Here is a 26880-nt window from a genome sequence, read left to right on the forward strand (position 1 = left end):
TAAGCAAATTAGATGTTAGTTAAAAGTTAGATGAGAAAACACTGTAGCATATGAAGAAAAAAAAACACAAAAAAGTATAATTAGATGTGAAGCATTAAAAATGTTCCCATTGAGATGACGCCACGTGTCACAATCTGAGGTCGGCGGTCGATGTTATACCGTTGAAATGAGGAAGAAACGGAAAAAAAGTTTGAAACGTTCCTAGGAGGGAATGGATGACGTGTCATAATATGATTGGAGTACATAGCTGCCGTTGATCGCGAAAGTAATGCCAAGTCATCAGTCGCACATGCCTCGTGACTTTTCTTATCTTTCTCTTCCCACCCTAACACGCCACGTTTCCTCTACATGTTTGCCACGTGGCTTTTCACTATCCACCCACCAATATTCCTAACACTAAAATTAGATTAAAATTTATTTACTATGGGATATGAAATTATGAATTGTGAAGTTATGTGATTATGGTTAGGCTGATGCTACGTAATTTGTTACTCTTTAGTAGCAGTACAAATGTACTTTACAAAAAGATTTGGTGTGTTTCAAGCATATCATACAATTCTTTTTATTTTTACAGTACATATCCCTATTTTACAATAAAAATATCGTATTTTATTTATCAAAATGTTGTTTTGCTAATAATATTTAGTAAAATAATTTTAACAATAGTAAGAAAAAGCTTGAAAAATCAAATTTTGTAAATTTCCCCTTCTACTTGTTAGTAATTAATAGAAATAGATAAATATTAGTTTCTTTTGATTTTATTTTTCCCAAATTCACTAGCATTTGTGGAAAATTGATGTGAGTACAAAACTGATGTGATTTTTCTTTGTTATTCCTCAAAAATATAATTTTTCAACCTTCAATTTTAAGTTTTTTGATGGATATGAGCAGCTTTTGTCAAATCTATTAAATAAAAAGACGTGTGCCACAAATTATCCACATCAGCAATAAGTTTTTTTTTAAAACAACATATATATGGAAAAATAATAGCTGTAAAATATTTATTTCCCATTTAGGTTAAAAAAGTAGAAATATAATTGGAGATAAGAGACGAAACAGCTCACAGCAAACTAATCAGTAATTAGGGTTATAGCTTTTTAAAGATTTGTTTCCTTTTATTTCATTTTTCAAAGACAAAAGTCGGTTTGAGTTAACCACACGCGCTTATCTAACGGTTCAGATATACCAATCATATCCATCTCGAGAAAATCGAGACCGTCCAAAAATTGTGTTGATTTTTTAAACTTTAATTTTGTTTCCTCTTTCGTTTTCGTTCTTATCCTCACCGAAAAAATTTCCGTTTTTTCTTCCTTCTTAAATTCCACAATATGGACGCTCTCTTCCTTCTTCTTCTTCGTAAAACTATCCTTCTTTTTCTTCTCTCCTTGTTATGAAATCTGAGAAACCCAGAAACAATATTTGATTTCTTCATTTACCCAATTTTAAAGTTTTGATTTTTTTTTCTTCTCTTCTTCGTTATGTCGCCGGAATCTTGGAAAGACCAGCTTAGTCTGGTTTCGGCTGATGATTATCGGATCATGGGTCGAAATCGGATCCCCAATGCCGTCACGAAGCTTTCCGGTCTCGAAACCGACGATCCTAACGGCGGCGCGTGGGTTACGAAACCGAAACGAATCGTGGTTTCGAATCAGCTTCCTCTTCGTGCTCACAGAGACATTTCGTCGAACAAGTGGTGCTTTGAATTCGACAATGACAGTCTTTACTTACAACTCAAAGATGGGTTTCCTCCGGAGACGGAAGTCGTCTACGTCGGATCTTTAAACGCCGACGTCTTACCTTCAGAGCAAGAGGACGTCTCTCAGTTCTTGCTTGAGAAGTTTCAGTGTGTTCCTACTTTCTTACCTAGTGACTTGCTCAACAAGTATTACCATGGTTTCTGTAAACACTATCTCTGGCCCATTTTTCACTATCTTCTTCCTATGACGCAAGCTCAAGGCTCTCTCTTTGATCGTTCGAATTGGAGAGCGTACACGACTGTTAACAAGATCTTCGCTGATAAGATCTTCGAAGTGCTAAACCCGGATGATGATTACGTCTGGATTCATGATTATCACCTCATGATTTTGCCCACTTTTTTGAGGAACAGGTTTCATCGGATAAAGCTTGGGATTTTCCTCCATAGTCCCTTTCCTTCGTCGGAGATTTACCGTACTCTTCCTGTGAGAGACGAGATTCTCAAAGGGTTTCTGAATTGCGATTTGGTTGGTTTCCACACGTTTGATTACGCTAGGCATTTCTTGTCTTGTTGTAGTAGGATGCTTGGTCTTGATTACGAATCTAAAAGAGGCTACATTGGTCTTGAATATTTTGGAAGAACGGTGAGCATCAAGATATTGCCCGTTGGGATTCATATGGGGCAGATTGAATCGATAAAGGCTTCGGAGAAAACTGCAGAGAAAGTGAAGAGATTGAGAGAAAGGTTCAAGGGGAACATTGTGATGTTAGGTGTGGATGATTTGGATATGTTCAAAGGTATTAGCTTGAAGTTTTGGGCGATGGGTCAGCTTCTTGAACAGAACGAAGAGCTTCGTGGGAAAGTGGTTCTCGTGCAGATTACTAATCCTGCTCGTAGTTCAGGTAAGGATGTTCAAGATGTAGAGAAACAGATAAATTTGATTGCTGATGAGATCAATTCTAAATTTGGGAGACCTGGTGGTTATAAGCCTATTGTGTTTATCAATGGACCTGTTAGTACTTTGGATAAAGTTGCTTATTACGCGATCTCGGAGTGTGTTGTCGTGAATGCTGTGAGAGATGGGATGAATTTGGTGCCTTATAAGTACACAGTGACTCGGCAAGGGAGCCCTGCTTTGGATGCAGCTTTAGGTTTTGGGGAGGATGATGTTAGGAAGAGTGTGATTATTGTTTCTGAGTTCATCGGTTGTTCTCCATCTCTGAGTGGTGCGATCCGTGTTAATCCGTGGAACATCGATGCAGTCACTAACGCCATGAGCTCTGCAATGACGATGTCCGACAAAGAGAAAAATCTGCGCCACCAGAAGCATCATAAGTACATAAGCTCTCACAATGTTGCCTATTGGGCGCGGAGTTATGACCAAGATCTTCAAAGGGCGTGCAAAGATCATTACAACAAGAGATTCTGGGGAGTCGGATTCGGTCTTTTTTTCAAGGTTGTTGCGTTAGATCCGAATTTCAGAAGGCTCTGTGGTGAAACCATAGTCCCCGCGTATAGGAGATCAAGCAGTAGGTTGATCCTATTGGACTATGATGGGACAATGATGGATCAGGATACTCTGGATAAAAGGCCAAGTGATGATCTTATCTCGCTTCTCAATCGCTTATGTGACGACCCCAGCAATCTAGTCTTTATTGTTAGTGGTCGAGGTAAGGACCCTCTCAGCAAATGGTTTGACTCTTGCCCAAATCTTGGTATCTCAGCTGAACATGGTTATTTCACTAGGTACTTTGCTAAAACCCTTCCCTTTCATCATCTTCCCTCTCATTTTTGTAAAGTTAATACTTTTCTCCTTTTGATTTGTAATCACAGATGGAACTCAAATTCCCCTTGGGAAACAAGTGAATTGCCTGCGGATTTAAGCTGGAAGAAAATAGCTAAACCAGTGATGAATCACTATATGGAAGCGACTGATGGATCATTCATAGAGGAGAAAGAGAGTGCTATGGTGTGGCACCACCAAGAAGCTGACCATTCATTTGGTTCTTGGCAAGCTAAGGAGCTTCTTGATCATCTAGAGAGTGTTCTCACCAATGAGCCTGTTGTTGTCAAGAGAGGCCAGCACATAGTAGAAGTTAAACCTCAGGTGTATATACAAACTACTATGAGATTTACTTGCTCGAATTTGCCATTATTATCATCATTGTAATGTGAATTTGATTTTCAGGGAGTAAGCAAAGGAAAGGTGGTGGAGCATTTGATAGCAACGATGAGGAACACCAAAGGGAAGAGACCGGACTTTTTGTTGTGCATAGGTGATGACCGGTCTGATGAAGACATGTTTGATAGCATAGTGAAGCACCAAGATGTTTCCTCTATTGGTCTCGAAGAGGTCTTTGCGTGCACAGTTGGTCAGAAACCGAGCAAGGCCAAGTACTATCTCGATGATACCCCAAGTGTTATCAAGATGCTTGAATGGTTGGCCTCAGCTTCAGATGGATCAAAGCATGAGCAACAGAAGAAACAGAGCAAGTTCACTTTTCAACAGCCTATGGGACAATGTCGAAAGAAAGCATAGATCTTTGAAAGGGTTTGCGTTAGATTTTATGTTGTTGTGATATTAAAAGATTATAGGATTTGAAGGTTTTAGGTTACCTGAAAGGTTTCTAGGTTTGCTATATATGCCTTTTGTACAGAGTATCTTGAACTGGTCAATTCGGTTACTTTGCCCCCATGTGAGATGCTTATACATAGAAAAGGAAATAGATATAATATGATGAATTCATTTCAATTTTGTTTTCTTGTCGAAGAGAGCTCTTCTTCTGATTGAAAATTGGGAAAGACAATTTGTTCTGATGAATTATATACTAGGTTTCACTTTCCTTTGGCAAGCTCATGACAAAAGTGCATTATATACTAATCAAAGTTTAAAACATTTGTTACAATCTATGACAAGAGAACACAGTAACTTGGTTTGATGGGTATTATATGTAAAACAGAAGGTCCAGTTCATGGATCATACTTGTCAAGCTCGTAAAACTCAATGTTCTTGTACTTTTGCGAGATTATCTCTGCTTGAACCTTTCTTGCAGTATCTGTCGCACACCCGACAAGGATCAGAACAGAAGTGCCTGCAAATCCTCTGAATGCTGTCAAGTGAGTGATCTGTTCGACTACAGCAGGACCAGCAGCTAGAACAGCCAGAAATGCAGAACCAAGAACCGATATCCGGCCAAGGACCTGATATTGCAATCAGAGCGAGACATTTTCAGATAGTTGTTAGATGATAAACCAAAATGGGAAGTTTGTAAAAATTGATCAAGGAGAGAGGGAGAAAAGATCTTACGGTTTTGATGAAGAGAGCAGTGCTTTTACCAGGTCGGACTAGAGGGATTGATGCACCTTGGCGTTTTAATTGTTCACTCACGTCGTCCGGGTCAAGTTGCAAGAAAGTGTAGTAGTAGTTGAAGAAAGCTATGAGAAGTATATTGGTTGGAAGATAGAAAGAACCTGCAATAGTTTGTTTGTGAAGTCATCAACAAAAAACAGTTTCAAAGGACCCAATCTTCTTACTTGCTGTGTATTAGGAGAACTTACCTCCAGGGGTTAAAGCAAAAGCAACATTCTTCAAAGCAGATATGCCGGTAAATCGTGCTAAAGTAGCAGGAAGAGCAAGAGATGATGTGGAGAATATGATAGGCATTACTCCCGCACTATTGACCTTGAATGGAAGATAAGCAGATTTCTGAAGCCCACCAGCTTTGCTGGTGTATCGCGAGGCATAATTGAGCGGAATTTTCCTCTCTGCTTCCTGAAAAACTTTGCTTGTTAGACTATATAAGCATACCAAACTTCTTAGATTCATTAAAAGGAACAAAATTTGGTATAGTACCTGAACATATACTATCCCGAGTACCAAGAGGAGAAATGAAACAACGATGGTTCCAAGACCAGTATAGTTTCCTTCCTGTAAGGCCTCTGCTGTTGTTCTACCGAATGATGCAGGCAAGTAAGAGATGATACTTGTGAAAATCAATAGGGAAGTGCCATTTCCAAGTTTCAGATCAGAGATTCTCTCTCCAATATATGTAGTGAGAACAGAACCAAGCGTTAACAACGTAACAGAAGAAACAACCCATTCCGTGCTGAAGTCATTAACGTAAGGACGAAGGTAAAACACTTGTCCGATTGCTTGTACTATCGCAAAACCAACTGAAGCATATCTAGTATACTGAAGAATCTTTTTTCTACCAGCTTCACCTTCTTTTTTCTGAAGATCTTGCAACTTTGGATAGACTTGAGCAAGAAGCTGAAACACAATCTGAGCGTTGATGAAAGGAACAATCCCGAGAGAACATATACCAAGTCTACCTATGCCTCCACCAGAAAATGTATCCAAAGTGCTCAAAATGCTATTCTGATCCAAATTTCCAACAAAAGCTTCTCGATTAACCCCGCCGAGTGGTATGTAAATTCCAAGCCGAGAGAGAGCTAAAAACCCAAGAAGCTTCAGAAACTTCCCTGGCAATGGCCCTTTGAAGAAATCTCCAAAATCAATGGAACTGTCCTCAATAGCAGCTGAAGTTTTCAAAGAGTAAAGCAACCATCATCAATCATGCTAAAACATACAATAAGCAAATGTAGATAAGCCAAAACGAACCTGCCACGCCTCTACCAGAAGACGGCTTATCTCGCCTGTTACCGGAAGAGCTTTCAAATGATGGTGACAAAAGACTCACAAAGCTTTCCCAAATGCTACTTAAACCAGAAGTTTCATCTGGATTGATCCCCAACGGATCAAAAACCGAAGCCTCAGAGCTGAAACATCAACTCCAATCAACAAACAATGCAGCAGTAAGTGACAAAACATCAGCATTTCTACGAACTAGTGATGAAATAACCCTCAAATCTCCACAATTCAAGAGAAATTCACATGAAAAGTTTCGAACTTTAAGTCGCAATATCTATAACAAGATCATTATCTTCGATTTCAAATGGAACCCATCTGAAATCTGAAAGAAGAAGTACCTTCTAGAGTTGATAACAAGACCGAGATTCCATGATTTGGCTTTACAAGTGTTCCTCCTGGTCTTTGTCGAAACAGAGAAGAAGCTTCCTTTGTAAAGAGAAGAGCTTCGCAATCTCGAAGATGATTTGTGATTGAGACGAGACAGAGACGCGAAGTTTGAAGAAGAAGAAGAGTAAGAGGAAACTTCGCTTACCGTTATCATCCTTATCCTTCTTCTCCTTCTCCACAACAACGACGATTTCTTCTTTTCCTTTTCACTTTTTTTTTTTTTCTTACGGAATCCAGCTAATGGGCCAGGCCTTTTAGGCCCAATACATCTTTTGCACATTATTAATCTTTGTTGTTTTGGGCGTTAGGAATGAGACCATGACTTCAAGTCTTTCTTTCTGTTTCTTCAAGACTTCAAGTTTCAAGTTTCAACAATCACAAATTATATCTTTCTCTCAAATGAACTATGTAGGATAATTAGTTAATTAAGCTGTAACATCCATAGACTATAAAACTTTTAATAACAAATCAAGATGATGCAATTGATCAAACTCTAGTTAGACTTCACACAAAAAGCATAAGCACATAGAAGTTTAGTTATCTCCTTTGGTGACAGATTAGGAATACTCTGAAGATATAATGAGACTACAAGTTTGGTATATGTGAATGCATCAAATATAATCATGCCAAAGAAGGAGGAGAAGGGATAAAAATGGTGGTTCCAGCCTCAATCTGACCGCGACCGATCAAACGCCAATGCCTATCCACACGGCGACTTATAGCCACTTTCTCTCCAATGCTGGTGCACACAGGGAGTGTCAGATTAACTTTCACCATATCTTTCTTTACTCCAATAACCATAGCTCCCGTAGACATCGATCCGATATTCAACATCAGTATCTCTCCCTTGACTAGCTTTGACACTCTCATTTGCCTCTCTGTTTCCTTTGTCTTCACTCCAATGAGACGTGTCAGAAGCTGGAAACTCACTTCAAGTTCAACATAGACATCAGGGAGAGTACCTATTTCACCAAGGACTTGACCAACTAACCTATCACCACGCGTAAGCGTAGGATCCATGCTTGTCCCAATTCCAATCAAACCTCCCGGGACAGCAAACTGAAGCTCGTTCTGTTCCGCGTACAATGAAGTTATACGCGTGTAAATGGGAGTGCATTTAGTGTCTCCATTCTCATCTTTTCTAGTGATTCCAGGTCTTATCTCTATTATATGCCCCACCTTCAAAACACCCTGCAAACAAAGCAAAGAGAGACATAAGTTACATTGATTCAACCGCGATTTATCCTAGTTTTTCGGGGTATTGAGTATGTTTTACCTGAAGGATACTCCCACCTGCAACTCCACCTTTCATACCATCATAATCAGAGCCAGGTTTATTGACATCAAAAGAACGAATCACAATCATTCTTGGAGGTGACACAAAATCCCTCACAGGGAGTGGAATCTTCTTGACAATGTACTCACACAAAACATCGATGTTGTATTTCAGTTGCGCTGAGACAGGAACTATAGGAGCACCTTCCGCATTCGTGTTCTGTAATAACAAGTTTAAAACTTAACCAACTAATCAAGAAGTGAAAAATGCAAAAAAAAAACAGAATGGGAAAATTGAATCAAACCGTTATAAATCTCTGGATGTCCTCGTGCTGTTTAATAGCCTCGTTTTCTTGGATGAGATCAATCTTGTTCTGAATGATTATGATATCTTTAAGATGCATCATATCAACAGAAGCAAGATGTTCAGCTGTTTGTGGTTGTGGACATGTCTCATTCGCAGCAATGATTAGTAAAGCACCATCCATAATCGCTGCTCCATTCAGCATTGTCGCCATTAGGATATCGTGTCCCTAATCAACACACAAAACACCTCATTAACATATAGAAAATGGTTACAAAAGATTTAGAAATAGTGTTAAAACTCATTTTATACCGGGCAATCAACAAATGAGACATGTCTTAGTAGTTTCATCTTGTACTTCTCATGTCCAGAGACATCACAACTTGGGTTGTCTTCTTTGCCACTCCCGAAAGACCTATAATTAACACATATCATAAGTTGCTACGTACACTACGTAACCTTATTGTAGCAAAAGAAGAGCAAGAATTCACTTGTAGGCTACTGGTCTAGGGCATTTTTCACATTTGTAAATCTTTGCGTTTGCGTAACCAAGTTTAATGGTAATGTTACGCTCCAATTCACTCTTGAATTTGACAGTGTGCACACCGGAAACGGCTTTCACGATTGTCGATTTCCCGTGAGCGACATGGCCAATGGTTCCTGAGATATAGAGAGCATAGTCATATCTTTAGCTTTCAATGCACGGCTGATCAGTTTCTTCAGCATCAAAACTCAATGAAACAAAAACTTGTGTATACCTATGTTAATGGTGGCTTGACGAGAGATGACCTCAGGAGAGAGAGGATGCAGCTGAGCTACATCAAGTTTACTTAGATCTTGTTCAGCTAAGCCCTTGTTCTTCGACATTACGACAGATTTCATCTTAAACACTCTGTTGCAATCAATCAAAGTTCACAACTTTAGAACAACGTTGATCAGAGCCAATACAATAACACTAGAAGTTTCGAAAGGCTGTTCAGAAACTAGGGTTTTTATGCAAGATGGATGGGTTCCGTTCACAATAGTTACGATTCGATTAAATTCAATTAGGGTTGCTAATCTATTTCACTGAAGTTCTTATAAAAATGATTTACACAAACCTGAAGTACGGTAAGAGGTAGATGAAGAAGTTTGCTCGCAGAGATTTCAGAGGAGAAAGCGTGCCGTTGAAGGTTTGTGTTTTTGGTTTTGATAAAGTCAGGTGGCGTGTAAGGTATATTTATAGGTAGGGTTTTATCTTAACGTTTACTGTTTGTCTTTTTCGCCAACTTCATTTTTCCATGTGTCAATAAAACATGTCTTACAATTTTTATTTTATAATTGTCGGTTTCTTACCCGAAATGTTTTTTTATAGGAAAATTTGTGTTAGGTAATTTTGCAATTTCATTTACAAAATATAGCACGCTCCTTTTGAGATGGGCTAAAATCGTTCCAAAGTTTGGGCTTACACGCCTAACCATTGGCCCACTCCAGTTTACTTCTATCTTTCACCAAACTAAGAAACATTGATCCTTGAACAAAAAGTAGTATATGTTTATATGATGACAAAAAAAAAAGAGTAGGAAATCTATGATTCTATAGGAGTGTAAATGAATAAGCTGTGATAAATTTAGGTTATTTTTCTTAACGATATATATTGTTAGATCAAATTTTATAGTTACATCATTTGGAGTATAATGTAAATATGTTCCGCTTTATAATAATGTAAATATGATTTGTAATACTAATGAGAACACACGCTCATTGTCTTCCAGTTCAAGAAATATCTTAAACCCCACTTTTTATCAGCCACCTGAATTTGAGTCTTCCTCTGCCACATAATAAATTGTTTACATGGACCAATTCTTGGTTACAAAACATCTGATATCATATCGTGCAATTAAGAAGGTATTAAATGATGTTTTTTTCTGTGGCATTTGTATATACTTTCAAGTTTCGACCAATTCTATAAGTTAAGAAAAAGGCATTGAGGGAAATTTAGGTTAGAAAAAGTACACAACGATCCCAGCAATGGGAAGTAGCTATCACTTTCAGTGACCCTATTTCTCTGAGTGGGCAATAACATTGTAGGCCCCATTCTGTGGAAAATCCACTAACTTCAATGTCTGCTCTCATTTTCTATTGTCTCCTTCGCTGTTTTTTTACAATTTACGTTACCACCAAAACTATTCCTTTGTTTAATGACGAAAACGCCACTCTTTCTAAGCAAAATGTCAGAGAATTTTGTTTCTTTGTTGGAGAGTTGAAAATATTTTTTACATAGAAAAAGAAACCAATAATGCAGTCAAATAATAATAGGAAGCAAATAATAATGCAAGTATCTCTAATTCTCTATATCAAATTGTATTCAATCATATTCACCAGATGTAACCTCTATAATGGAACCTTTTTGAATATTAAAATATCATTAGATCCTATTCTTACAATGTATCAATCAATTACTAATTAATTTTCTCTGGTTTTCTTGATATAACAATAACGTTAAAAAATCTCATTGTTAATCTCTTTATGCCATCATTAGTATTGTAAGATTTTGTACACTTTAAATTGTAAATTTGATCTTACAGAAACAAAAGATCTACAAATCTTAGTTACAGAAGATAATGGTATTAAACTATACAAATCTTAGTAGTTTAATATTATTAATAATCAAAATTATTCTAAATTAGAACTTTTACAAAATAAACATTTATCAGTCGCTTTCATAAATGTCAAACAATAAAAAAAGAAAAAGAATCAAAGATCTAAAGAGTGGCATTTTTATGACGTCACATTGAAATCCAACCGTGTAAATTCTTTTTTTTTCAATATAAGCAAATTAATTCACACGTTTTGTGCGCTGTCTTCGAAACTAAATCATTTATAAAAAAGACAAAACAGACAAGAAAATACAAACTGTCAAAAGAAGATTTTATATTGGTTGATTTGAAATCTCTCAGCAAAGAAGAAGAAGAAAGATTAAAAAAAAACAATCCTTTATTATTTTTCATTTCAACTCCAATTTTGATTATCTGGGTTTCGAATATTCCTCATTTTCTCCAATCACAGGACGAAAAGTAATCATCTTTTTGTCTTTTCTTCTCCGGCGAGAGACTACAATGGACTCTCCGGTATCAAAAACCGATGCATCGAAAGAGAAATTCGTGGCTTCACGACCATCAACGGCTGATTCAAAGACGATGAGAGGTTGTGGACTCGCGAATCTGGCATGGGTTGGTGTAGATAAAGTAGAGCTTCGTCAGAGGTTGATGATGCCTGAGTATCTTCGTCTCGCTATGCGTGACTGTATCAAACGCAAAGATTCCTCGGCTATTCCTGATCATTTACTTCTTCCTGGTGGTGCTGTTGCTGATATGGCTCCTCATGCTCCTATGGTTGTTTTCATTAACCCCAATTCTGGTGGTCGTCATGGTCCTGTTCTTAAAGAGAGGCTTCAACAGTTGATGAGCGAGGAACAGGTTTTGCTCTCACTGAACTTGTATTTCAAATCTTTTTCTTTGGGTTTTTGGGGGAATTTCGAATCTAATTTGTATCTACTTTGTGTTTTGATTATGTTAGTTTGGAAACTTTCTTAAAGTCTCTGGCTTTTAAGTTTTTAATGCTTGATTTATATGTTTATGCTTAGCTGATGTTAGATCTAGTGTTTTGTTGGAACTTTGAAGGATGAGTTACGTTTAAAGATTGAGTCTTTTGGAAAGCTGAGTGATGTTGATGTTGTCAAGTTATTGGTTTGAGCTTTTGATATTGAAACTTCATGGTGACTTTTGTGTTGATACAGGTGTTTGACCTCACGGAAGTGAAGCCGCATGAGTTTGTTCGATACGGGTTGGGGTGTTTGGAGAAAGTGGCAGCGGAAGGAGATGAATGTGCAAAAGAATGCAGAGCAAGGTTGAGGATTATGGTGAGTGTATTGACCATATTTTTCTCCAATCTCTATAGATCCACTTGAATGTTTTTAGCAATCAGAATTGTGAATGGAATTGGTTGGATAGGTTGCAGGAGGTGATGGTACTGTTGGTTGGGTTCTTGGATGTCTTGGAGAGCTTAATAAAGATGGAAAGTCGCAAATTCCTCCTGTTGGAGTTATTCCTCTCGGTACAGGGAATGATCTTTCAAGGAGTTTTGGTTGGGTGAGTTGTGTTTTCTTTGTTCTCTCTTATGTTGTCGTGACAAAACTTTTGAATTGGTACTGACTATGGTATCTCTTCTTCAGGGTGGTTCGTTTCCTTTTGCGTGGAGATCTGCTGTTAAAAGAACACTCCATCGCGCAAGTATGGGTCCAGTTGCTAGACTTGACAGGTAAAAGTCTTATTTTGCTCAAAACATTTAGCTTTTATTGTATTTCTCTTGTTGTAAAAATGTATGCGCTTTGGTTATGTGGTGTTGCAGCTGGAAGATTTTAGTGTCAATGCCATCTGGAGAAGTCGTAGATCCTCCTTATTCTTTAAAACCCGCTGAAGAAAACGAACTTGATCAGGTTTTGCTCTATTTCATTAGGCTTGCTTCTTCTCATTGAATCATCAGCATGTGATTTTGTAAATTGCCACGGTTTAGTAATTAACCAGGCTTTATGGTGGTTTCAGGGTTTGGACGCGGGAATTGATGCGCCTCCACTTGCAAAGGCTTATGAAGGTGTTTTCTACAATTACTTAAGCATAGGTTTGTTGAACTTCTCTTTTTGATATCCTAAACAATTTTCACAATTGTTTTTCTGACCAGATTCTTGTGTTTGTCTGGTTTGTTTAGGTATGGATGCTCAAGTTGCATATGGCTTCCACCATCTTCGCAACACTAAACCATATCTTGCTCAAGGCCCTATTTCAAATAAGGTTTGTTTATTATATTTGCACCTAAACTTTGGACTCATTATTTGTCTTTGTTAAAAGCTAAAGTAGTTATGTTGGTTTTGAGAAACGACATTACCAACCACACAATGTTTGCTTTTGCAGATTATATATTCAAGTTTTGGTTGCAGTCAGGGTTGGTTTTGCACGCCTTGTGTCAACGATCCAGGTTTAAGGTTCGCCATTTCGACTCTTATTGTGTAGTTGAACTTGTGTGTAAGTCTCTGCTTAAGCCCTTTGTTGTGTTGTTGACCCCTTGTTTGTGCTATATGAATTTGCAGGGGACTTAGGAACATAATGAAAATTCACATCAAAAAGGTTAACTGCTCTCAGTGGGAAGAGATCGCAGTCCCGAAAAAGTAAAAAACAGTTTTCGATATATGATTTATGTATTACAATCTTTGATATCAATGCTTAAAACCTGATGCTATGGATTTCTCTTGTAGTGTGAGATCAATTGTCGCATTGAATCTTCACAGCTATGGAAGTGGAAGCCATCCTTGGGGCAATCTAAAACCGGACTATCTAGAGAAGGTATTGTTTCTGTTCCATTTCATCATATATGAACTCAGTTCTCTGATGTTAACCCGAATGTTTTCTTTGGTTTTTCTCAGAGAGGCTTTGTGGAAGCACATTGTGATGATGGTTTGATAGAGATTTTCGGTTTTAAGCAAGGATGGCACGCGTCATTTGTCATGGCTGAGCTCATCTCTGCCAAGCACATAGCTCAGGTAACTTCAAAAGACACTGGTCAATGTATAATCTTTTTAGCCATGTGTTTGACTGTTTCATTTTGGTGATCATTTCAGGCTGCTGCGGTAAGATTTGAGCTAAGAGGAGGTGACTGGAGAGACGCATTCTTGCAAATGGATGGTGAGCCATGGAAGCAACCAATGAGCACTGAGTACTCAACATTTGTGGAGATCAAGAAGGTTCCTTATCAATCTCTGATGATAAATAATGAATGATTGAGATTCAAAGCTGGATTCTTTGTACAAAGCTAATTGTTTTGTATTTGGATTTGATTCAGTTAGTCATAGATATAGCCTAAGCTTTTTAGTCTTCTTTTCTTTTAAATCTGAGATTGTGACCATTTTTCTCTTTTTAATTTCTGCTTATTGTTGGTTTTGTACATTTTTGTGTTGTGAGGAATGAAGTTTGTTTATTTATAAGAATGTGGGAAGATAATATTTGGTCAAATTTCAATCTCTCTTCAATCTTTGTAATTCTAGCATTGAGCACATAGATGTGATTCTTTGTCATATTTTTATTTATTTTAACACTAGTTCGACTGAGAACCAATTTATCATCGACACCAATTTCTAAGTAAGAATATTTTTAATAATTATCATTATTAGTCGTATATTTTTACCAGAATAATAAAAAATTAAAAACCTAAGTTAATAAACCACACAAAAAAGTTTTTCTCTCTTCGCTCTCTCGTAGTTTGTAAAGATAGAAACTGAAATTTCTTTTGTTTTTGTTAACCGGATAGTTTTCCGGTGAGTCGCCGTCCCGTTTAATTCGGGCTTTCGTCCGACATCTTCTAGCTACGTTAGTGGAGATGGTTGGCTTTTTGTATGGCATCGTTGGCTAACTTAGCGACGTTGGCCAGCTTCCGTACGGCAGCGTTGGGCTTACACTAACAGCGTTGGTCATCTTTGTTTTTGTTTTGTTACTTCAAAGGTTTGATGATGAAGCTTTATGGCATGCAGAATCGTCAGATCTGAAGAGGGTTTCTCTTTACAAGATCTATTCTCCTTCTGTTTTGTTTAGCTTCACTATTGGGTTATGCTTTTGGCTCTGGTAGTTTTTCGGCGATGTGTGCGTTTCCAGCAATTACCCTCGTTTGGATCTACCATATTTAAGACAGTTTCAATTTTATTTTCGCCTAAGATTGGGTTAAAGCTTCTATCCTATGCAAATTTGATATGCCTTTAGTGCTTTTGCAAGAGAGTTCGAAGATTCAATGGTTGGACAAGTTTGAACTACTCAATTTTTTTAATTTCTTTACCCGTTTTGATGAATTATTTGTGATTCTAGCAACCATATGAGATTAGGAAATTGATGTTTGTTCTATAACATCTAATTGCCATAATCGGTGATAGAAAAAAAGAGTTTCATTGCTCGGTGCTTTCCCGGCGATGGTTCTCCGATTCACCAGACTTGAGTCTCATCCGGTGGAGGTTGTGGAAGATTCACGTGTCCTTAGCTTATTATTATTGGTCTGACACGTCTTAAGCTTATCTCTTTTTTGTGACGTAAAAGTCTGTTGTGGACCTCATATGTAGACTGTCTTGAGCCTTTTATGTTGTAACACTGAGCCTCAGTATATTAAAAATAAATCTTTCTCTGAAAAAAAAAAAAAAAAAGTTAAAAACCTACGCTAAAAAATTCTAGGTCTTGGAAAAGAGTATTTGGGCCAAATGATCACATTAATTAGTTATGGGCTGAAATAACATTCTGAAGTTTTATGAGGACCGAGAGAACTAAGTTTAAGAAAAATGTTGAAAAAAGCGTATTAGCAGAGGGACAAACGCTTTTTAGGGTTTTAGATTTCCTCTGAGAGAGAATTTTCGAAAGCTTGAGAGAGATTTCCAACTACGTTAGCCATGGCGAGCACCAAAGTTCAAAGGATTATGACCCAACCTATCGTACGTTTCTTCTTCGATTCCTTTGTTCCATCTCTTTATTGTTTCTATCGAAACCTAATTTTGTATCTTGCTTTTTGTTTTCCGGTGGCGGCGGCTCCAGAACTTGATTTTTAGGTTTCTTCAAAGTGTAAGTTGTTCAATTTCTTCTGATTTGCTCTCTGAGGTTTTAGGTTATTAGTAGTTCGTCTACTGATTTGTTCCCTGGTCTTTTGTGTTTGTGATGCAGAAAGCTAGGATCCAGATTTGGCTATTTGAGCAGAAAGATTTGAGGATTGAAGGAAGAATCACTGTAAGTTGATGTTGAAGCTCCGTTATCATGAATTGATTAGATTCCTGGCTTTGTTTATAGGACATTCGAGGGTTATGCTAACTTTAGGAGAGTTTGAAATGCATTAGCAGTGTGACTATCTCTCTAATTTAGTCTGTGTTTGAACTGTTGCATTTGTTGTGAATTGAAAAGGGATAGTTGTCACTGTTACTACTACTGCACAAAGAACTGATAAGAGCCTGCCAATAGAAACTAGTTTGATTAGCTAGCTGTTCTTAGGTTGAGTATGATTGTGTCATTCTCTTCGGCTTAAAACTTATTGTCTCCTACAGCCTACTTGGCTTTGGGTGTTACTTGTTTCAGTTTGTTGCTATGCTTGTAGTTGTATGTCCTCTATGATTTTCGAGTTATGATTCAAGCATTCAAGCTTTTCTTAGTTTGATTCTATGATAATTTGGAGAAACTTGAGATTTTGTGATGGTGTCATTCTCATTGGCTTAAAGGTTTGAGTTGTCTACTTGACTTTTGTTGTTCCATGTTGCAGTCTACTTGACTTTTGTTGTTCCTCGAGTTAAGATCCTAGCTTTTCTGAGGTTGATTATATGTATGGAGGAACATGATATTTGTGATAGTGTCACTCTACTCGGTTTTAAACTTAGATTTTTGTCTACTTGAATTTGGGTGTATTATTGATTCTTCTAGGAGAATCCATCAAACCTTGCTTATCCGTCGTCCTTTGCAGGGTTTTGACGAATACATGAATCTAGTTTTGGATGAGGCTGAAGAAGTGAGCATCAAGAAGAACACCAGGAAACCACTTGGTGAGTTATCCTGAACTCACTCTTTGATAACAAGTCTCAGATCTGTCTGCTTATGGTTTGATAACTCGTGTTAATACCTATTTTCAGGAAGGATTTTACTCAAAGGAGACAACATAACTCTGATGATGAACACGTAAGTAACACAATCTCTACTCTGTCTTCTCTCTTTATGATGTATAGCAGCTTGATTTGTCACATAACAAAAGATTGAAACAAAATCCTTTCTATGTTAACAGGGGAAAGTGATGTCTGTCTCAAACAACTCTCTTCGATGACCTTCAAGCTTATGTTAAATATCTGTTGAGTTCTTCCTCAGCTTAATTGGTACTTGACGATACCTTCTTTTCTTCAATGTCGTATAATATATTGCAATGTAGTGAGTGACAAAGGAGCTTGATCGAATCTAGTGGATTGGTTGGTTAAAACTTCAAAAAAGAGATTTGGTCCCTTTTGGTTAAATCTAGTGTTATGTAATTTGGCTGATCTTTGTTGCAACTTTTTAACCTCTGTTTAAATTTCAAACCTTAAAAAAGTAAAACCAATTGATTTTGATTATAAAAAAAATTGTATCATTTTTGTTTGTTTGGTGAACTGACCGAGTTGGCCATTCTCAGGGCTCAAGTAGATTGAAAGTTTAATTATACTAATAGACCAATCAGAATATAATCTGTTAAAGTTAACATAAAAATACAGAAATCTATGTGAACATTAACTTTTCATTGCAATTAGATGTTTTTATATCCATGTTGATTGTTGAATCTTATCCCTAATCTTGCTATTGGTGAAATGAATGTATTTTTACTATTAAAGTCTTTTTTTAATAACAAATAATTGGACTTTATACAACAAAGTATTATTATTTAATTATCAACTTTAGAATATAGCATGTGCCAAAAATACATACACTAGCCGCCGGCCCAAGAATGTCGTCCAATAAACGAAAAGCAAAAGTGACGGCAATCCAAGCCTACTGTGATCTTGTCCGCACCCGATAACTATCTTTAATTACTAAAACTAGTCAAAGTACTCGACTAATCACAAAACTAGACAAGTGTTTCAAGTAAATTAATTTTTGATCTTTTCATTTTATCTCTCTCTCTTTTTCTTCTATCCAAAACACCATTTTTGAGGTATTTTTCTCTCTCCTTCGAATCGAATTTTCAGGTTTCTCTTTCCGTTTGTTTGAAGAAGCTTTTAAGTAGAATTCATAAAATCTTGCTTAGCTTCTGGGTTTGATTTGTTTGTGGTAAAGTTTTGATTTTTTTTTTAGTTTGAGAGCTGGATTTGTGATTCTTTCTCTGGGTTGGTGAAGTTTTTTACTTGCTTCGATCTTATAGATCAGAGCTTCTAGCAGCGTAAAAAATGCAGACGAGGTATATGGAGAGGACTAATAGTATGAGAGAGAAGAGAAAATTGGAGGAAGATGATAATCAGCAGCAGCAGCAACAGCCTGAGCGTAAAAGGCCAGCTCTTGCAAGGTAATTTGTGTTGATGCTTGTAATTTTTCTGATTATTGATTATGGCGTTGTTGAATCTGTAATTGATTTGTAGTTGTATGAATGAAAAAAGGGTTGTTATGTATATTGATTGTCTGTGGATTTGAGAAAGTTGTGTATGTGTTATTGCAGTGTAATTGTGGAAGCCTTGAAGATGGATAGTTTACAGAGGCTTTGTTCTTCTTTGGAACCGATTCTTCGCCGAGTGGTTAGCTTAATAAGAATTGTTTACATGTCTTTTGGTGCTTTGTGTTGTTTCTTTGGCTTACTGATTTGTTTTGTGAGCATTGTCAAACAGGTAAGTGAAGAGGTGGAGCGGGCATTGGCAAAGCTTGGCCCTGCAAGACTTAGTGAAAGGTAACATATGACTGTTTTAAAAAGAGATAAAATTAATGGTTGGAGTATTTGTGGTTTTCTTCTAATGCTTGAGTTCACAGGTCGTCTCCAAAACGAATTGAAGGTATCGGTGGAAGGAATTTGCAGCTACAATTCAGGTCTAGATTGTCTGTTCCTTTGTTTACTGGAGGGAAGATAGAAGGGGAGCAAGGTGCTGCAATCCATGTTGTACTGTTGGATATGACAACTGGACATGTTTTGACAGTAGGACCTGAAGCTTCTGCAAAGCTTGATGTTGTTGTGCTTGATGGTGATTTTAACACTGAAGATGATGATGGTTGGAGTGGAGAAGAGTTTGAGGGTCATTTGGTGAAAGAACGTCAAGGGAAGAGGCCTCTCTTGACTGGTGATGTGCAGGTCACGTTGAAAGAAGGTGTGGGAACATTAGGGGAACTTATCTTTACGGACAACTCAAGTTGGATTAGATGCAGAAAATTCAGGCTGGGTTTAAGGGTCTCTTCGGGTTACTGTGAGGGAATGCGTGTACGCGAGGCAAAAACAGAAGCTTTTACCGTGAAGGACCATCGTGGAGAGTGTAAGTTCTTGCTTTCCTTTGATATTAGTCATTGATGTATCTGAATCTTTGTTTTTCTTTTGCCTAATGTTTTTTTTTCCTACAGTGTACAAGAAACATTACCCACCTGCTTTGGATGATGAGGTCTGGAGGTTGGAAAAGATTGGAAAGGACGGGGCTTTCCATAAGAAACTCAATAAAGCAGGAATCTACAATGTTAAAGAATTCCTGCGTCTTATGGTCAAAGACTCTCAGAAACTAAGGACTGTGAGTGCACGATTTAACTATCCAGTATCTTACCAAGATGTTCAAATATTATTATTCATCATGATGACTCTTACTCTGATTTTCAGATTCTTGGAAGTGGCATGTCAAACAGGATGTGGGAGACACTTGCAGAGCATTCCAAGACATGTGTATTGAGTGAAATGCTTTACGTCTACTATCCCGAGGACTCAGTTGGTGTTGTTTTCAACAATATATACGAGTTTAGTGGTCTTATATCAGGAAAGCAGTATTATCCTGCTGATTCTCTTTCTGACAATCAAAAGGTATGTTTGTTGGGTCTTCTTGCTTCTTATAGATACAGATTTGATTCTTCTATCATATACTCGGAAAATAGTAAAAGGTTATATATATGATGCAGGGTTACGTCGATGGACTGGTGAGGAAAGCCTATGAAAACTGGGAACAGGTTATTGAGTATGACAGCAAGTCACTTATGAACTTCAATCAAGTTAGCAAAACAGATGATATTGATTACTCTATGCCAGTTTCAGTTCCAAGCCAACCATCTACATCTTATTCAGACGTAACTGTTGAAGGTAGAGGTTCAGTCCACAAATGTCGAATCTTTTTAAGTTTTGGTGTGAACCGAATTTAACAGTCATTCATTGGGTTTTTCAGCATACAACCAGAGTCCGGCTTCAAGTTTCCCGGGTCAATCTCAGCTAGCTGATACTACATACATGCACTTTGGAAACTCTTCATTTGCACCGCAAGACCAGCTAGTTAACAACACTCATGAATCACAAAGCATGATCAATAGCAACGGTGGTGTGAGATTGGCACTGGGTCCAGCAACAGGATCTCAAAACCAAGAACAACTTGTTCATCCTCCTCCTGAGATTAACTCTTACAATGATTGGTCAAATACATGCAACAGAGGAGTTGATGGGTTTTTATCAGAGGAAGAGATTAGGGCTAGAAGTAACGAAATGCTCGAGAACGACGATATGCAGCAACTGTTGAGACTGTTTAGCATGAATGGTGGTGACCAGCAAACTCCATTGAACATGGGAGAAGATAGTTTTGGGTTCCATTCTTTTGGTCAGACGTCAATGGCTGATTACGAAGAAGACCGTTCAAACTCGGGCAAGGCTGTTGTAGGATGGCTAAAGATCAAAGCAGCCATGAGATGGGGCTTCTTCATCAGAAGGAAAGCTGCTCAGAGACGGGCTCAGATTGTTCAACTTGATGAAGATGACGAATAGGTTGAAGAAGAAGGAAGAAACAGAGAATCTGAGGGTTTTCATTGTGATGATGGGTTTTTAACAGTTTCCCAGAAAAAGAAGTCTTTTGTTTTGGTTTCTTCTTCTCGTGGAGCTTTGTATTTCTTGTACAGGGAGCTTTCTTCTTCTCTTCTTGTTTGTTTGTGCGTATTATATGTAATCGCTCTACTTGACTAGTTTTCATGAACCCAGAAACCTGATGTAGTTTCTATTGCATAATGTCTTTTATGTTGTGTTCCTTTGGGTTTTGTTATTTTTTGGGTATGTTTGATAATACACTTGTTTAGAAATATTTAGTATTTAATTAATAAATTGGTAAAATAGAAATACACTATTTCTTTTAATTTTAAAAAGCGTATATATAAATTAAAAGAACCTATTTCTCTAATCTTCCACAACAATTCTTTCATCTTTGACGAAACCAGTTTCGCCCATCGCCGAGCAGTGAGTTTTAAAATTTCTGACCTAAAAATTCTCATGGGGTTTTATGATTCCTAGTCGATTTTATCTGGAATTCGTAAGCATCTTGAGATTTTCTCCGTCAATCAAGAGAAAACAATGTTTGAAATAGGAAAAATTGAACTTATTTCGCGAATTTATTTTGAGAATTCTAGGAATATACAAGTCCTTACGATTGCATACAATCTGTTCGACGAAATTCTTAAAAGAGATGTATCGTTTGTTGTTTGAAGGAGAAGGAAGATTTTGAAGATTCTGGCGGAGCTGTGGAATTGAAATTATTCAACAAACACCACCGACTCAGCTTGATTCAATGGAGGAAGACGAGGATCAGTTTTTGTTGAGTAGCTTAGGTGTGACATCGGCCAATCCTGAAGATCTAGAACAGAAGATACTCGATGAGGTAAATATTTGCTCATTCGTTTGGTATTAGTGCTGCATTGTTGATTCTATGAAAGGGTTAGTAATTTATGAAAACTAGCTTGAACTCTAAATGTGTTTATCTCTTTGTCAGGCGACGAAGAAACCAGACAACGATGAGGGTGGGAGTGTGGAGGAGAAGTCTACACAGCTTGAAGGAACCAATCTGCTTTCATCTAGCCAAAACGAGCTTTTGAATAAATTGAGGGCTGTAAAGTTTGAAATAGATGCTGTTGCATCAACTGTTGAGAACGTCGACGAGATTGCAGCAGAAAAGGGCTTAAAGAAAGATGATGAATCAGATTTACAAGGGTTGCATAGTGGTTCTGCTCTTCAGCATGCCCTTGCCACAGACCGGCTAAGAAGTCTTAAGAAGAGAAAAATTCAACTTGAAAAGGAACTTACTGGTCTTCATGGTCAGAGTGCGTCTAGTAGTGCTGATCACGGTAATCTACTGCGAGATTTGGTGAAGGAGAAGCCTAGTCTTAAGAGAAAATTGAAAGAGATTCGGAAACCAAGCAGAAGAGATGGGAAGAAGGTGAAAGTAGTCTCCTTTCGTGAGGACACAGATTTTGATGCTGTTTTTGATGGAGCTTCAGCTGGTTTTGTTGAAACGGTACGTCCAGTTATCTTCTAAAGGTTTTATATATTTGACCTGATTCCTGTGGGATTATGCTCTTTATCTGTGGGTATGTAAAATGCATATATGAAAGACAGTGACTAATTTCAAGGGTGTTCTTGTCTAGGAAAGAGATGAACTGGTGAGAAAAGGAATTTTAACTCCATTTCACAAGCTCGATGGTTTTGAACGCCGACTTCAACAACCTGGACCGTCAAACTCACGCAACCTACCTGAAGGAGACGACGAAAATGAGGACTCCAGCATTATTGATAGAGCTGTCCAATCTATGTCGCTGGCTGCAAAGGCTCGTCCCACAACCAAGCTACTTGATGCAGAAGACTTGCCAAAGCTTGAACCGCCCACTGCTCCTTTTAGAAGGCTGAGAAAGCTTTACAAGACTCCTAATTCTCCGGATAATGAAGCAAAGAAACGTAAAGCTGGGAAGAAGAGCAAAAAGACGCGGCCTTTGCCTGAAAAGAAATGGAGAAAGCGAATCTCTCGTGAAGACTCTAGTCTTCAAGGAAGTGGTATGACTGATGCTATTGACAATTATTTGTATTTACAGATTGCTGTTTGGGCCCTTTGATTGAATTTCATGGCTATTAATTGGAGCGAATGCTTTTGAAAAGATAAGGCTGTGATATTGGATCTTCCCGATGTTGAGATATCACATGTTATCAATGCAATGCTTTTAAGTGATAAGTCTCAACAGTTTCTACCAATGTTAAGCAAATTCTTTTTTTTCCCTCACTTGAGTTTATGTAAACCAACAAGTTATGATGTTGATTCTTGTTGCAATGTTTCAGGAGATGGAAGGAGAATCTTGACCACTTCCAGTTGCGAGGAAGAAGAGCTAGATGATTTTGATGATGCAGATGACAACGAAAGATCTTCTGTACAGCTTGAAGGTGGATTAAACATTCCTGAATGCATCTTTCGTAAACTTTTTGACTACCAAAGAGTTGGGGTGCAATGGCTTTGGGAACTTCATTGCCAAAGGGCTGGTGGCATTATCGGGGACGAGATGGGTCTTGGTAAAACTATACAGGTCTTATCTTTTCTCGGATCCTTGCATTTCAGTAAGATGTACAAACCGAGTATTATCATATGTCCTGTTACACTCTTGCGTCAATGGAGAAGAGAAGCACAGAAATGGTACCCAGATTTTCACGTGGAAATACTCCATGACTCAGCACAAGATTCTGGGCACGGCAAAGGTCAAGGCAAGGCCTCTGAAAGTGATTACGACAGTGAGAGTTCCGTTGATAGTGATCATGAGCCAAAGTCTAAGAACACCAAGAAGTGGGATTCTTTGTTAAACCGGGTTCTAAATTCTGAGTCAGGGCTCCTCATCACCACATATGAGCAATTGAGGTTGCAGGGTGAGAAGCTGCTCAATATTGAGTGGGGTTATGCAGTACTGGACGAAGGCCATCGGATCCGGAACCCAAATTCTGACATTACTTTGGTGTGCAAACAGTTACAGACCGTCCATCGAATTATTATGACTGGGGCACCAATCCAGAATAAACTAACAGAACTCTGGTCCTTGTTCGATTTTGTTTTCCCGGGAAAACTGGGGGTCCTGCCTGTGTTTGAGGCAGAATTTTCTGTTCCCATAACTGTGGGTGGTTATGCCAATGCTTCTCCTTTACAAGTGTCGACTGCCTATAGGTAAATTACCTGGTCTTTCTTTTGAATCACTTAGTTAACTCATCACAGTTTGTGCTCTAAAGAATTCTTGACAATGTGCAGGTGTGCTGTTGTTCTCCGTGATTTGATTATGCCGTACCTCCTCCGCCGTATGAAGGCCGATGTAAACGCACATCTTACAAAAAAGACTGAACACGTTCTCTTTTGCAGTCTCACTGTGGAGCAGCGATCTACCTACAGGGCATTCCTTGCAAGCTCCGAAGTAGAACAGATTTTTGATGGCAACAGGAATTCGCTTTATGGGATTGATGTGATGCGTAAGATATGCAACCACCCTGATCTACTTGAGAGAGAACATTCTCACCAGAACCCAGATTATGGAAACCCAGAACGCAGTGGGAAGATGAAGGTTGTTGCAGAAGTGCTCAAGGTCTGGAAACAGCAAGGACACCGTGTACTTCTGTTTTCACAGACTCAGCAAATGCTTGACATCCTCGAGAGCTTCTTGGTTGCAAATGAGTATAGTTACCGGAGGATGGATGGTCTTACTCCAGTGAAACAGAGAATGGCTTTAATTGATGAGTTTAATAATTCAGAAGACATGTTTGTTTTCGTTCTGACGACGAAGGTTGGTGGTTTGGGAACAAATTTGACTGGTGCGAACAGGGTCATTATCTTTGACCCGGATTGGAACCCCTCAAATGATATGCAGGTACGTTTTACTTTGAATGTCACAGATTCAGTGTGCAAAAAACCCGTCGTGGCCATAAATAACAATCAATTTTCTGCTTTTTTGGGCAGGCAAGGGAACGTGCATGGCGTATTGGGCAGAAGAAGGATGTTACCGTTTACAGATTGATCACTCGTGGCACAATTGAGGAGAAGGTATATCATAGACAGATTTATAAACATTTTCTCACCAATAAGATCTTGAAGAATCCACAACAGAGAAGATTCTTCAAAGCTCGGGATATGAAAGATCTTTTCATCCTGAAAGATGATGGCGATAGCAACGCCTCCACGGAAACCTCTAACATCTTCAGTCAGCTGGCGGAAGAGATAAACATCGTAGGAGTTCAATCAGATAAAAAACCTGAATCCGATACACAACTTGCTCTTCACAAAACTGCAGAGGGATCCTCAGAGCAAACAGATGTGGAAATGACTGATAAAACTGGTGAAGCCATGGATGAAGAGACAAATATCTTAAAGAGTCTCTTTGATGCGCATGGAATACATGTAAGTACATTAATAAGTGCTCATTGAAGGTTCTTCTCCGACTTACTTTCCCATAATTTCCAATTCCCTTCACTCTCTTACAATTTTTAACACAGAGTGCTGTGAATCACGACGCCATAATGAATGCAAACGACGAGGAAGAGAAGATGAGACTTGAACACCAAGCATCTCAAGTGGCACAAAGAGCTGCGGAAGCATTGCGCCAATCACGAATGCTGCGTAGCCGCGAAAGCATCTCAGTGCCTACATGGACGGGAAGATCTGGTTGTGCAGGTGCACCATCATCTGTACGGAGGAGATTTGGATCAACTGTCAATTCCCGGTTAACCCAGACTGGAGACAAACCATCAGCGATTAAGAATGGAATCAGTGCGGGTCTATCTTCAGGCAAAGCACCATCTTCCGCAGAGCTTCTCAACAGAATCCGCGGAAGCAGAGAACAAGCCATTGGCGTTGGGCTTGAGCAGCCACAGTCTTCATTCCCTTCTTCTTCGGGTTCAAGCAGCAGAGTAGGTTCGTTGCAGCCCGAGGTCCTGATCCGAAAGATATGCAGCTTTGTACAGCAAAAAGGTGGAAGTGCAGACACGACCAGCATCGTCAACCATTTCAGGGACATAGTTTCTTTTAATGACAAGCAGTTGTTTAAGAATCTCTTGAAAGAGATTGCCACGCTTGAGAAGGATCAAAATAGATCGTTTTGGGTCCTCAAATCAGAGTATAAAGACTAAAAAGGAGATGTTTTGGCTGCCTCTACTGTTCAAGTCTGAAGACGGAGAAGGCAACATTGGCTCCACACATATTTGCCAAGTATTCTCTTTTTCTTTATAAGCTCACGCACTTCTTAACCTTTTTTTTTACCAGCAAAGTCACTTACACTTCAAAGTCTACTTTTTTGTTTTGTTTAACATGATGTTAAATAAAAAAGTAGGAAAATCTTAGTAAAGAGAGCACAACTATGAATCTTTTATTGACCAACTCGAAAGGCAGACACCAGTTAAGTAACAGTAAAACAAACTCTCAAGTGTAAAGACTAAAGATAGGTTTTCTTGTGTTTGAATGTTGGTGCAGGCAGGTCGAGAGAGGTTGGGATCGACCTACCGAGTAACTTATGAAGAACTTGAATCAAACGGCTGATGTAGATTACTCTTATTTGGAAGCCGTATTGAGACGAAGTGGTTGAAGGTAGAGTTTTCATCAGCTACAATCTCTCAATTCTTTTACTCCTGGTGGACGGTGAACCAAATTAACACTCAGACTCAGTCATTGTGGGTTTTCAGCGACCAGAGTGTCAGTCTCAGCTTGCTTGGAAAACACTTGGTTTCGCTCCGCAAGACCAGCTAATTAGCAATTTTCATGAGTCATGACTCCACAAAGCATGATCAAAATAGCAATTGTGGTGTGATTCACAATTGCTAACATCCCTAGGTGTGAATATTGATTCAGCCTGCTCCTGAGATTTTAACTCTTGTAATGATTGCTCAAACACAAGCAACAGAGGAAGTTATGAGAGCTAGAAAGTAACTCTTGTAATCTTGTTTTAAAACTTCTAAAAAATGTATATTTGTCAATATATTAATGTTTGGACCCAAAAAAAAAGTCAATATTGTTGTTTTTGTTAACTTTGATATTACTGAAATTTCTTGTACGAATTAAATCGAATTAGTGTGATT

The 26880-nt window shown here is 38.3% G+C and overlaps 8 protein-coding genes and 1 non-coding gene across 20 annotated transcripts; 7 read left to right on the top strand and 2 right to left on the bottom strand.

Moving 5' to 3' along the window:
- The first annotated feature begins 1333 nt into the window (after positions 1 to 1333).
- On the top strand, positions 1334 to 4446 carry TPS11 (trehalose phosphatase/synthase 11). The gene is made up of 3 exons (NM_127426.3): positions 1334 to 3442; positions 3530 to 3803; positions 3885 to 4446. Exons 1-3 carry the CDS (start codon positions 1479 to 1481, stop codon positions 4233 to 4235), a joined length of 2589 nt encoding a protein of 862 aa, NP_179460.1. The 5' UTR covers positions 1334 to 1478; the 3' UTR covers positions 4236 to 4446.
- A 73-nt stretch (positions 4447 to 4519) lies between these two features.
- On the bottom strand, positions 4520 to 6921 carry SCY1 (SECY homolog 1). The gene is made up of 6 exons (NM_127427.3): positions 6686 to 6921; positions 6318 to 6475; positions 5550 to 6235; positions 5255 to 5468; positions 5004 to 5167; positions 4520 to 4897 (listed from the first exon to the last, which is right to left on the bottom strand). Exons 1-6 carry the CDS (start codon positions 6886 to 6888, stop codon positions 4667 to 4669), a joined length of 1656 nt encoding a protein of 551 aa, NP_179461.1. The 5' UTR covers positions 6889 to 6921; the 3' UTR covers positions 4520 to 4666.
- Positions 6922 to 7220: 299 nt separating this feature from the next.
- AT2G18720 (Translation elongation factor EF1A/initiation factor IF2gamma family protein) lies at positions 7221 to 9521 on the bottom strand (the record flags this gene model as incomplete). 3 transcript variants are annotated; one of them, NM_001335603.1, is made up of 7 exons in its annotated part: positions 9414 to 9521; positions 9072 to 9205; positions 8805 to 8973; positions 8626 to 8728; positions 8315 to 8542; positions 8011 to 8229; positions 7291 to 7925 (listed from the first exon to the last, which is right to left on the bottom strand). In NM_001335603.1, exons 2-7 carry the CDS (start codon positions 9193 to 9195, stop codon positions 7356 to 7358), a joined length of 1413 nt encoding a protein of 470 aa, NP_001324883.1. In that variant the 5' UTR covers positions 9196 to 9205; positions 9414 to 9521. The 3 variants fall into 3 exon arrangements, with proteins under 3 accessions (NP_179462.2, NP_001324883.1, NP_001324884.1); NM_127428.2 differs by lacking the exon at positions 9414 to 9521 and having other exon boundaries at positions 7221 to 7925; positions 9072 to 9247; NM_001335604.1 differs by lacking the exons at positions 8805 to 8973; positions 9072 to 9205; positions 9414 to 9521 and having other exon boundaries at positions 7356 to 7925; positions 8626 to 8774.
- AT2G18721 (uncharacterized protein) lies at positions 9435 to 9542 on the top strand (the record flags this gene model as incomplete). Its single annotated transcript, NM_001124871.1, has 1 exon — positions 9435 to 9542. The coding sequence occupies one exon, from the start codon at positions 9435 to 9437 to the stop codon at positions 9540 to 9542; it is 108 nt and encodes a 35-aa protein (NP_001118343.1).
- Positions 9543 to 11171: 1629 nt separating this feature from the next.
- DGK3 (diacylglycerol kinase 3) lies at positions 11172 to 14383 on the top strand. The gene is made up of 12 exons (NM_179649.4): positions 11172 to 11771; positions 12092 to 12214; positions 12306 to 12443; positions 12527 to 12612; positions 12703 to 12790; positions 12897 to 12972; positions 13060 to 13142; positions 13263 to 13333; positions 13439 to 13516; positions 13604 to 13691; positions 13772 to 13888; positions 13967 to 14383. The coding sequence occupies exons 1-12, from the start codon at positions 11412 to 11414 to the stop codon at positions 14123 to 14125; spliced, it is 1467 nt and encodes a 488-aa protein (NP_849980.1). The 5' UTR covers positions 11172 to 11411; the 3' UTR covers positions 14126 to 14383.
- A 171-nt stretch (positions 14384 to 14554) lies between these two features.
- Positions 14555 to 15512, top strand: AT2G18735. Its single transcript, NR_143754.1, has one exon. It is a non-coding gene; the product is annotated as an other RNA (non-coding RNA).
- Positions 15513 to 15630: 118 nt separating this feature from the next.
- AT2G18740 (Small nuclear ribonucleoprotein family protein) lies at positions 15631 to 17514 on the top strand. 2 transcript variants are annotated; one of them, NM_001084445.2, is made up of 6 exons: positions 15631 to 15811; positions 15912 to 15938; positions 16038 to 16100; positions 16822 to 16900; positions 16992 to 17033; positions 17137 to 17323. In NM_001084445.2, the coding sequence occupies exons 1-5, from the start codon at positions 15770 to 15772 to the stop codon at positions 17015 to 17017; spliced, it is 237 nt and encodes a 78-aa protein (NP_001077914.1). In that variant the 5' UTR covers positions 15631 to 15769; the 3' UTR covers positions 17018 to 17033; positions 17137 to 17323. The 2 variants fall into 2 exon arrangements, with proteins under 2 accessions (NP_001077914.1, NP_179464.1); NM_127430.3 differs by having other exon boundaries at positions 15657 to 15811; positions 16988 to 17033; positions 17137 to 17514.
- Positions 17515 to 17563: 49 nt separating this feature from the next.
- Positions 17564 to 21138, top strand: AT2G18750 (Calmodulin-binding protein). Of its 3 annotated transcripts, none has more exons than NM_001202621.2 (9): positions 17564 to 18146; positions 18238 to 18378; positions 18529 to 18604; positions 18695 to 18753; positions 18834 to 19327; positions 19413 to 19573; positions 19660 to 19857; positions 19953 to 20130; positions 20213 to 21138. In NM_001202621.2, the coding sequence occupies exons 2-9, from the start codon at positions 18263 to 18265 to the stop codon at positions 20797 to 20799; spliced, it is 1869 nt and encodes a 622-aa protein (NP_001189550.1). In that variant the 5' UTR covers positions 17564 to 18146; positions 18238 to 18262; the 3' UTR covers positions 20800 to 21138. The 3 variants fall into 3 exon arrangements, with proteins under 3 accessions (NP_001189550.1, NP_565441.2, NP_001031372.1); NM_127431.3 differs by having other exon boundaries at positions 17564 to 18030; NM_001036295.2 differs by having other exon boundaries at positions 17564 to 18378.
- Positions 21139 to 21141: 3 nt separating this feature from the next.
- CHR8 (chromatin remodeling 8) lies at positions 21142 to 26837 on the top strand (the record flags this gene model as incomplete). 7 transcript variants are annotated; one of them, NM_001335605.1, is made up of 10 exons in its annotated part: positions 21193 to 21261; positions 21510 to 21679; positions 21791 to 22312; positions 22443 to 22845; positions 23125 to 23992; positions 24074 to 24683; positions 24773 to 25210; positions 25306 to 26017; positions 26279 to 26392; positions 26488 to 26739. In NM_001335605.1, the coding sequence occupies exons 2-8, from the start codon at positions 21590 to 21592 to the stop codon at positions 25936 to 25938; spliced, it is 3564 nt and encodes a 1187-aa protein (NP_001318246.1). In that variant the 5' UTR covers positions 21193 to 21261; positions 21510 to 21589. The 7 variants fall into 7 exon arrangements, with proteins under 7 accessions (NP_001324142.1, NP_001324146.1, NP_001324143.1 ...); NM_001335607.1 differs by having other exon boundaries at positions 21142 to 21261; positions 22948 to 23992; positions 26279 to 26837; NM_001335608.1 differs by having other exon boundaries at positions 21142 to 21261; positions 26279 to 26837.
- Positions 26838 to 26880: the final 43 nt, after the last annotated feature.

This window comes from Arabidopsis thaliana, chromosome 2, assembly GCF_000001735.4.
Source record: "Arabidopsis thaliana chromosome 2, partial sequence".
Lineage (NCBI taxonomy): Eukaryota > Viridiplantae > Streptophyta > Magnoliopsida > Brassicales > Brassicaceae > Arabidopsis > Arabidopsis thaliana.

Excerpts from the sequence above, each read along its gene's own strand:
- TPS11 (NM_127426.3), top strand. The coding sequence starts at position 1,479 with ATGTCGCCGGAATCTTGGAAAGACCAGCTTAGTCTGGTTTCGGCTGAT. Across the intron at positions 3,443-3,529 it reads GAACATGGTTATTTCACTAG|ATGGAACTCAAATTCCCCTT; the intron begins GTACTTTGCTAA and ends TTGTAATCACAG. Across the intron at positions 3,804-3,884 it reads TAGTAGAAGTTAAACCTCAG|GGAGTAAGCAAAGGAAAGGT; the intron begins GTGTATATACAA and ends TTTGATTTTCAG.
- SCY1 (NM_127427.3), bottom strand. The coding sequence starts at position 6,888 with ATGATAACGGTAAGCGAAGTTTCCTCTTACTCTTCTTCTTCTTCAAAC. Across the intron at positions 6,236-6,317 it reads TTCTGGTAGAGGCGTGGCAG|CTGCTATTGAGGACAGTTCC; the intron begins GTTCGTTTTGGC and ends TGAAAACTTCAG. Across the intron at positions 5,469-5,549 it reads TCGGGATAGTATATGTTCAG|GAAGCAGAGAGGAAAATTCC; the intron begins GTACTATACCAA and ends AAAGTTTTTCAG.
- DGK3 (NM_179649.4), top strand. The coding sequence starts at position 11,412 with ATGGACTCTCCGGTATCAAAAACCGATGCATCGAAAGAGAAATTCGTG. Across the intron at positions 12,791-12,896 it reads AAGAAAACGAACTTGATCAG|GGTTTGGACGCGGGAATTGA; the intron begins GTTTTGCTCTAT and ends TGGTGGTTTCAG. Across the intron at positions 13,334-13,438 it reads GTCAACGATCCAGGTTTAAG|GGGACTTAGGAACATAATGA; the intron begins GTTCGCCATTTC and ends ATGAATTTGCAG.
- AT2G18740 (NM_127430.3), top strand. The coding sequence starts at position 15,770 with ATGGCGAGCACCAAAGTTCAAAGGATTATGACCCAACCTATC. Across the intron at positions 15,812-15,911 it reads GGATTATGACCCAACCTATC|AACTTGATTTTTAGGTTTCT; the intron begins GTACGTTTCTTC and ends CGGCGGCTCCAG. Across the intron at positions 16,901-16,987 it reads GAACACCAGGAAACCACTTG|GAAGGATTTTACTCAAAGGA; the intron begins GTGAGTTATCCT and ends ACCTATTTTCAG.
- AT2G18750 (NM_001036295.2), top strand. The coding sequence starts at position 18,263 with ATGCAGACGAGGTATATGGAGAGGACTAATAGTATGAGAGAGAAGAGA. Across the intron at positions 18,754-18,833 it reads CCTGCAAGACTTAGTGAAAG|GTCGTCTCCAAAACGAATTG; the intron begins GTAACATATGAC and ends TTGAGTTCACAG. Across the intron at positions 19,328-19,412 it reads GAAGGACCATCGTGGAGAGT|TGTACAAGAAACATTACCCA; the intron begins GTAAGTTCTTGC and ends TTTTTCCTACAG.